Source organism: Tachyglossus aculeatus, chromosome X1, assembly GCF_015852505.1.
Source record: "Tachyglossus aculeatus isolate mTacAcu1 chromosome X1, mTacAcu1.pri, whole genome shotgun sequence".
Taxonomy (NCBI): Eukaryota; Metazoa; Chordata; class Mammalia; order Monotremata; family Tachyglossidae; genus Tachyglossus; species Tachyglossus aculeatus.
The window spans coordinates 18,943,333-18,951,966 of record NC_052101.1 but is presented as its reverse complement, the minus strand read 5'-3'; the positions used below and the strand labels follow the sequence as shown (position 1 = coordinate 18,951,966).

At 45.8% G+C, this 8,634-nt stretch overlaps 1 protein-coding gene across 1 annotated transcript; it reads left to right on the top strand.

Moving 5' to 3' along the window:
* The first annotated feature begins 5,458 nt into the window (after positions 1-5,458).
* LOC119950016 (defensin-B5-like) lies at positions 5,459-8,210 on the top strand. Its single transcript, XM_038771898.1, has 2 exons — positions 5,459-5,658; positions 7,989-8,210. Exons 1-2 carry the CDS (start codon positions 5,475-5,477, stop codon positions 8,132-8,134), a joined length of 330 nt encoding a protein of 109 aa, XP_038627826.1. The 5' UTR covers positions 5,459-5,474; the 3' UTR covers positions 8,135-8,210.
* The last annotated feature ends 424 nt before the right edge of the window (positions 8,211-8,634 follow it).

Sequence of the window (8,634 nt, the reverse complement as noted above, 5' to 3'; positions counted from 1 at the left end):
TCACCTGGCTTGTAGACTGGAAACCCCTGGAGGTCCAAAGACCTAGTCTATCTCTCATTTGGTTACTTTGCTCTGCATTGAGTACAGTTCATTAGGAGGGCAGCATGGCTCAGTGGAAAGAGTGTGGGCTTGGGAATCAGAGGTCATGGGTTCAAATCCCTGCTCAGTCACTTGTCAGCTGTGTGACCTGGGGAAAGCCACTTAACTTCTCTGTGCCTCAGTTACGTCACCTGTAAAATGGGGATTAAGACAGTGAGCCCCACATAGGACAACCTGATCACCTTCTGATCCGAGCGCTTAACAAATACCATTATTATTATTCATTTATTCATTTAATTCAATTGTATTTATTGAGCACTTACTGTGTGAAGAGCACTGTACTAAGCACTTGGGAGAATACAATAGAACAATAAACAGACACATTCTCTGCCCACCACCATCTAGACGGGGAGACAGGCATTGATATAAATAAATTACAGATATAAATACGATTGAATAAATGAATGAATAAATACAGCACAGCACATGGTAGGCAGTTCATCCATTCATTCATTCAGTCGTATTTATTGAGCGCTTACTGTGTGCAGAGCACGGTACTAAGCGCTAGGGAAGTACAGGTTGGCAACATATAGAGATGGTCCCTACCCACCAGCAGGCTCACAGTCTGGAAGGGGGAGACAGACAACAAAACAAAACATATTAAGAAAATAAAATAAGTAGAATAAATATGTTCAAATAAAATAAATAAATAAATAGAGTAATAAATACGTACAAACATTCATTCATTCATTCAATTTTATTTATCAAGCGCTTAGTGTGTGCAGAGCACTGTACTAAGCGCTTGGGAAGTACAAGTTGGCAACATATAGAGACGGTCCCTACCCAACAGCAGCTCGCAGTCTTGAAAGGGGAGACAGACAACAAATAAAACATACTAACAAAATGAAATAAATAGAATAAATCTGTTCAAATAAAATAGAGTAATAAATACGTACAAACATATATACATACATACAGTATATGTATATACACTTAATAAACATTCATTCAGTCTCATTTACTGAGTGCTTACTGTGTGCAGAGCACTTGGAAAGTACAATTCATCAATAAAGAGAGACAATCCCTGCCCACACCGGACTTACAGTCTAGAAGGGGGGAGACAGACATTAAAACAAGTAAAAAGGCATCAATAAAAATGAATAGAATTATAGATCTATACACATCTATATATAAGTGCTGCAGGGCAGGGATGGGGAGAAGGACAAATCAATCAATCAATCGTATTTATTGAACGCTTACTGTGTGCAGAGCACTGCACTAAGCGCTTGGGAAGTACAAGTTGGCAACATATAGAGACGGTCCCTACCCAACAGTGGGCTCACAGTCTAGAAGGGGGAGACAGAGAACAAAACCAAACAGACTAACAAAATAAAATAAATAGAATAGATATGTACAAGTAAAATAAATAAATAAATAAATAAATAAATGGAGTAATAAATATGTACAAACATATATACATATATATAGGTGCTGTGGGGAAGGGAAGGAGGTAAGATGGGGAGGATGGAGAGGGAGATGAGGGGATGGAGAGGGACAAAGGGAGGCAGTCGAGGTGACGCAGAAGGGAGGGGGAGCTGAGGAAAAGGGGGACTTGATCTGGGAAGGCCTCTTGGAGGAGGTGAGCCTTCAGTAGGGCTTTGAATTGGGGAAGAGTGATTGTTTGGCGGATGTGAGGAGGGAGGGCATTCCAGGCCAGAGGTAGGACATGGGCCAGGGGTCGACGGCGGGACAGGTGAGATTGAAGCACGGTGAGGAACTACTACTATTACTACTCTACTACTGCACTTCCCCAGCCACTAACTCATGGGAGACCCTGATCAATCAATCAATCAATCAATCAATCATATTTATTGAGCGCTTACTATGTGCAGAGCACTGTACTAAGCGCTTGGGAAGTACAAATTGGCATCACATAGAGACAGTCCCTACCCAACAGTGGGCCCTGATCATACGCTCCTCTTTTTCTTCTTTCCTGGAAAGGTGGGAGGATGAGAGATTAATCAGGAAAATCTCAGTCTAAGAAGAGACGTTGGCTGTGGGTTGGGGAACAGAGACGATCAAAGTGCTTTCCCCATCCCTAGTCTATTTTAATGCCTGTCTCCCCCTGTAGACTGTAAGCTCCCTGTGGGCAGGGATGACATCTACCGATTCTGTTCTACTGTGTTCCCAAGTGTCTCTGTACACAGTAAACTGTCAATAAATAGCCCTGATCGATTAATTTATCCATGTCTCCAGATGCCATTCATGTGGCCCTGAGGGGGAGTTTTCTGCCCCCACTTCACCTCCCAACTTGGGGAAAAACCAGGCTCTCTAACCGCTGCACCTCAGAAACCCTCTTCATTCATTCATTAATTGAATCATATTTATTGAGCACTTACTGTGTGTAGAGAACTGTATTAAGCACTTGGAAAGTACAGTTCAGCAACAAATAGAGATAATCCCGACCCAACAACAGGCTCACAGTCTAGAAGTGGGGAGACAGGCAAGGAAACAAAGCAAAACAATAGGCATCAATAGCATCAACATAAATAGGTGGAATTATAGCTATATACACATCAGTAATAAAATAAATAGAATAATAAATATGTATATATATAAGCAAGCGCTGTGGGGTGGGGAGGGGGGTAGAGCCGATGGTGGGAGTCAGGGCGATGGGGAGGGGAGGAGGAGCAGAGGGAAAGGGGGGCTCAGTCTGGGAAGGCCTCCTGGAGGAGGCGAGCCTTCAGTAGGGATTTGAAAGGGGGAAGTGTGCTAGTTTGGCAGATGTGAGGAGGGAGGGATTGACTGTGGGACAGGCCAGAACGAGGCCCAGTGAGGAAGTTAGCAGCGGCAGAGGAGCAGAGAGTGCGGGCTGGGCTGGAGAAGGACAGAAGGGAGGTGAGGGAGGAGGGGGCGAGGGGATGGACAGCTTTGAAGCCAAGAGTGAGGAGTTTTTCCTTGATATGGAGGTTGACTCGGCAACCACTGGAGATTTTTAAGGAGGGAGGTGACGTGCCCAGAGCGTTTCTGTAGAAAGGTAATCCGGGCAGCGGAGTGAAGTATAGACAGAAGTGAGGAGAGACGGGAGGTTGGGAAATCTTCCATCAGTCCCTCTCAGGGTCCTAATGAAGGACCAAGTGGGAATTTCCCTTCATCCTGCAGATACTAGTCCTCTAGACTTTAAACTCCTTGTGGGCAGGGAATAGCTCTAATGATTCTATTCTATTAATAACAGTAATATTAAAATAGTACCCGTTAAGCGCTCACTATGTGCCAAGCACTTTTCTAAACTCTGAGGTAGATGCAAGTTAATCAGGTTGAACACAGTCCCTGTCCCCCATGGGGCTCGCAGTCTTAATCCCCATTTTACAGATGAGGTAACTGAGGCACAAAGAAGTGAAGTTACTTGCCTAAGGTCACCCAGCAGACAAATGGCGGAACCGGGATTAGAACCCAGGTCCTTCTGACTCCGAGGCCCATGCTCTTTCCACTAGGCCATGGTGCTGTACTCTCCCACTCAGTACTGAACTCAGCACACAGTACGCACTCAGAAGCAGGATGGGCTAGTGGATAGAGCACAGGCTTGGGAGTCAGAAGGACCTGGGTTCTAACCCTGACTCTGCCACTTAATAATAATAATAATAATAATAATGATGGCAATTATAAAGCGCTTACTATGTGCAAGGCACTGTTCCTGGGCCTTGGGCAAGACACTTAACTTCTCCATGCCTCAGTTTCCTCAACTCTAAAATGGGGATTTAGATTGGAAGCCCCAGGTAATAATAATAATAATAATGATATTGCAGCGTGGCTCAGTGGAAAGAGCCCGGGCTTTCGAGTCAGAGGTCATGGGTTCAAATCCCGGCTCCACCACTTGTCAGTTGTGTGACTTTGGGCAAGTCACTTCACTTCTCTGTGCCTCAGTGACCTCATCTGTAAAATGGGGATGAAGACTGTGAGCCCTCCCCCCGGATAACCTGTTCACCTTGTAACCTCCCCAGCGCTTAGAGCAGTGCTTTGCACATAGTAAGCGCTTTATAAATGCCATTATTATTATTATAGTGGTGGTATTTGTTAAGCACTTACTATGTGCCAAGCACTGTTCTAAGCACTGGGGGGAATACAAGGTGATCAGATTGTCCCAAGTGGGGCTCACAGTCTTAATCCCCATTTTACAGATGAGGGAACTGAGGCACAGAGAAGCAAAGTGGCTTGCCCAAGGTCACCCAGCTGACAAGTGGCAGAGCTGGGATTCGAACCCAGGACCTCTGATTCCCAAACCCGAGCTCTTTCCACTGAGCCACGCAAGGTAGGAGATGGACTGTGTCCAGCCTGATTAGCTTGTATCTATACCAGCACTTAGTAAAGTGCCTGGCACATAGTAAGTACTTAACAAACACCATAAAAAAATAAAATAAATGAAAATCATAACTCAAGCAGGTTTGTAAGGAGTGGCAGTCTCTTGGTATGTGGTAGGGCATGTTTTATATTTTTTATTAAAGTGAATAATTTCCTTTACGTCTGCTAATCTGCTAGGAAAGATGGCCGGAATACTAATAAGGATTTCCGTGGGATCTTTCCCTCAAATGCAACTGAGCACTGTTGAGGGCTTATCTGAGTCCGGGGGTCTCCACCCAGATCGTCGCATCTCCACAGCCCAAAGCCTCGAGACCTGCCCTGTCCTGAATGGAACTATTAAATCCTGACAGAGCCTGACTGAAAAATCCTTTGGGAAAGGTGTCATCACACAGTTAGTCGGCCTTGGCCAATGCCCGCCCGGGCTTGCGAAGACAAAGCAGTCAAATTTCATCAATCAGTCAATCAATCGTATTTATTGAGCACCTCGAGACCTGCCCTGTCCTGAATGGAACTATTAAATCCTGACAGAGCCTGACTGAAAAATCCTTTGGGAAAGGCGTCATCACACAGTTAGTCGGCCTTGGCCAACGCCCGCCCGGGCTTGCGAAGACAAAGCAGTCAAATTTCATCAATCAATCAATCTATCAATCATATTTATTGAGTGCTTACTGTGTGCAGAGCACTGTACTAAGTGCTTGGGAACTACAAGTTGACAACATATAGAGACAGTCCCTACCCAACAGTGGGCTCACAGTCTAGAAGTGATCATGTGATCATCAGCGCTTAGTATAGTGCCGGACACATGATAAGTGCTTAACGAATACCACAATTATAATTATTAACAAGCAAACAGCCCAGCAGCTGGGGAGCAGGGGAGACAGCTGGGCGGATGAAGGAATAAAAGAGTAAGACCAGATGGACCGCTTCCTGAGGGCACCATCAAAGGGTCTTTCAGACTCAATGAACCACACGGAATCTCTCTCCTCCTTGGGGTCCAGCTGTGGATTATTATAAATACCCCAGTCCCTGACTCCCAGCTTTGACACGCACTTCTCCCTCTGGGGCGACCAGCAGTCATGAGGGGACTCCTTCCCTTTCTGTTTCTCCTATTCTTTTTTCTGTCTCCAATCCAGGCTCAGCCAGAGGGCCAGGAGGAGGAACCTGAAGAAACCTGGTCCGAGGACGGGGCCCAAGCCCGAACCCAGGACGCGGAAGACTCGGAGGTCATGGGAGCTGAGAATGAGGCGAGGTCAGCAACAGGTATGATGGGACCTAGCCGAAATTGGATAACTGAGCAATTGGGGTACAAAGAGAAGAAGCTAGTTCTCCTTTTGGAGCCCATGACATCCTGAGCAAGAATCAATCAATCAGTCGTATTTATCATTCATTTCATTCATTCAATCGTATTTATTGAGCGCTTACTGTGTGCAAAGCACTGCACTAAGCGCTTGGGAAGTACAAGTCGACAACGTATAGAGACGGTCCCTACCCAACAACGGGCTCACAGTCTAGAAGGGGGAGACAGAACAAAACAAAACATGTAGACTGGTGTCACTGTGAACAGTAATTCGGGGGCAGTGAGGAGAGCCCTGGATTCCTCCAACCTAAATCAAGGCATTTCGTCCGAGTCGGAGGGTCACGGGTTCTAACTCCGGCTCCGCTTCTTGTCTGCTGTGTTATCTTGGGTGAGTCACTTCATCCCTCTGGACCTCAGTTACCTCGTCTGTAAAATGGGGATCGAGACTGTGAGCCCCACGTGAGACAGGGATCGAGTGCTTTTTGTGTGCAGAGCACCATACTAAGCCTTGGGAGAGTACAATACAACAGTATAACAGAGCTGGTAGACGCACTTCCTGCCCACAACAAGCTTACAGTCTAGAGGGGGAGAACGGAGCAGATTAGTCATCCTTTTTGTTTGTTTTTTGTGGTATTTGTTAAGTGCTTATTATGTGCCAGGCACTCTGCTAAGCACTGGGGTAGACATGAGGTCATCGGGTTGAAAACAGTCCCTGTCCCACATGGGGCTCACAGTCTTAATCCCCATTTTACAGCTGGGGGAACTGAGTCACAGAAAAGTTAAGTAACTTGCCCAAGGTCACGCAGCAGACAAGTGGCAAAACTGGGATTAGAACCCAGTTCTCTTCCTCCCTTCAAGGCCCTGCTGAGAGCTCACCTCCTACAGGAGGCCTTCCCAGACTGAGCCCTTTCCTTCCTCTCCCCCTCTTCCCCCTCTCCATCCTACCTCCTTCCCTTCCCCACAGCACCTGTATATATGTATATATGGTTGTACATATTTATTACTCTATTTATTTATTTATTTATTTTACTTGTACATATCTATCCTATTTATTTTATTTTGTTGGTATGTTTGGTTTTGTTCTCTGTCTCCCCCTTTTAGACTGTGAGCCCACTGTTGGGTAGGGACTGTCTCTATGTGTTGCCAATTTGTACTTCCCAAGCGCTTAGTACAGTGCTCTGAACATAGTAAGCGCTCAATAAATACGATTGATGATGATGATGATGAGATCCTTCTGATTCCCAGGTTCATGTTCTTTCCCCTAGGGCACACTGCGTTTCCCCATTCCATGGTCCAGAGCTTCCATTTTCTGGCAAGAAACCTTGCTTTGGTTCAGCTTCAGGGGAGGAAACTTCTCTCTCTCTTTCAGGGGTCTTTTAACTAGGACAGGTATGTCCTATCCCAGTTTCCGGTTTCATGGGAAAGGACAAGCCTATTTATGGATATTTCAGCTGGGAAAATTCAGATTTTCTGCTTCAGGTGTAGGCTGAGCAGTTCTGAGGTTGCCAACTTGTACTTCCCAAGCGCTTAGTACAGTTCTCTGCACACAGTAAGCGCTCAATAAATACGATTGAATGAATGAATGAATGAATTAAGTATTAAGCAGGTAAGACTACTGGTATTCCTCAGATAACACTACTGGCATTCCTCTAGACAATAAGCTCGTTATGGGCAGGGAACATGTCTGCCCAACTTGTACTTCCCAAGCGCTTAGTACAGTGCTCTGCACACAGTAAGCACTCAATAAATACGATTGATTGATTGATTGATAATTCTGTTGGATTATATTCTCCCAACCTCTTCATACGGTGTTCTGCACATAGTAAATTCTCAATAAATACCACTGACTGATAAAATGATCTAAGCCCCCGACGCTTGGCAAGGCCCTGGGTTGGAAAGCCAGTGTGTAATTCCACTGATTCCTTGCTTAGATTTTATGCCTTCTTTCCGCAGCTCGTGAGCACAATGTCTTGCACATGGTAAGCGCTTATTGAATGAACAAATAAATGAATGATGGACCCACAGCTGGGGAGATTTGGGGCAGCCCAGCCCCGTTTGCTGAGCTGATTGGCTTTGGGTCCTTCCAGCAGCCTTGGGCCTAGAGATGTCAAAATATCTTGACATTTTGGGGTGCTGCTACAGGGTAGATTCAGGGGCCTTATCCATAAAAAGGGGCAAAAACCCTCCCTATCGACCAGGATTGATAGTGGCTGACATGACTCTCAGTTCATTTAGGGGTTTTAGAGAGTCAGTCCTCTTGACTTCCAGTTTGGGTATTCTTTTCTCCGGGCAGAACATGCTTCCCCCGAGGTCTTCGAGGAAACTTGTAGAGAACTGGGAGGAAAGTGCCGCTACGGATTTTGTCCCTGGAATGAAAATCGGATCTTCAACTGCAAGTTTGCCCGCCCTTGCTGCAGGAAAAGAAAAGCCATCCCTTGAGGCTTAGAAATACCCAGAGGCCAAAGCGGGACCCTGAAGAAATGATCTCAGCGGTTCCTCACCCCAACCTTCCTTAAATTCCCTCTCCAACTCATCTCTGCTCCCCTCTCTAATAATAATAATAATAATAATAATGATGGTATTTGTTAAGCACTTACTGTGTGCCAAGCACTGTTCAGAGTGCTGGGGTAGACACAAGATAATCAGGTTGTCCCACGTGGGGCTCACAGTCTTAATCCCCCTTTTACAGTTGAGGGAACTGCGGCACAGAGAAGTCAAATGATTTGCCCAAGGTCACACAGCAGACAAGTGGTGGAGCTGGGATTAGAACCCACAACCTCTGACTCCCAAGCCCAGGCTCTTTCCACTAAGCCACGCTGCTTCTCAAGATTAAACTCATTGTGGGCAGGGAATGTGTCTGTTTATTGTTATCCCATGCTCTCCCAAGCGCTTAGTCCAGTGCTCTGCACACAAGAAGCACTCAATAAATACAATTGACT

Bases quoted from the DNA above. Each gene is read 5' to 3' on its own strand.
- LOC119950016 (XM_038771898.1), top strand. From the start codon at position 5,475: ATGAGGGGACTCCTTCCCTTTCTGTTTCTCCTATTCTTTTTTCTGTCT. The intron at 5,659-7,988 runs GTATGATGGGAC...TTCTCCGGGCAG, and splicing joins TGAGGCGAGGTCAGCAACAG to AACATGCTTCCCCCGAGGTC.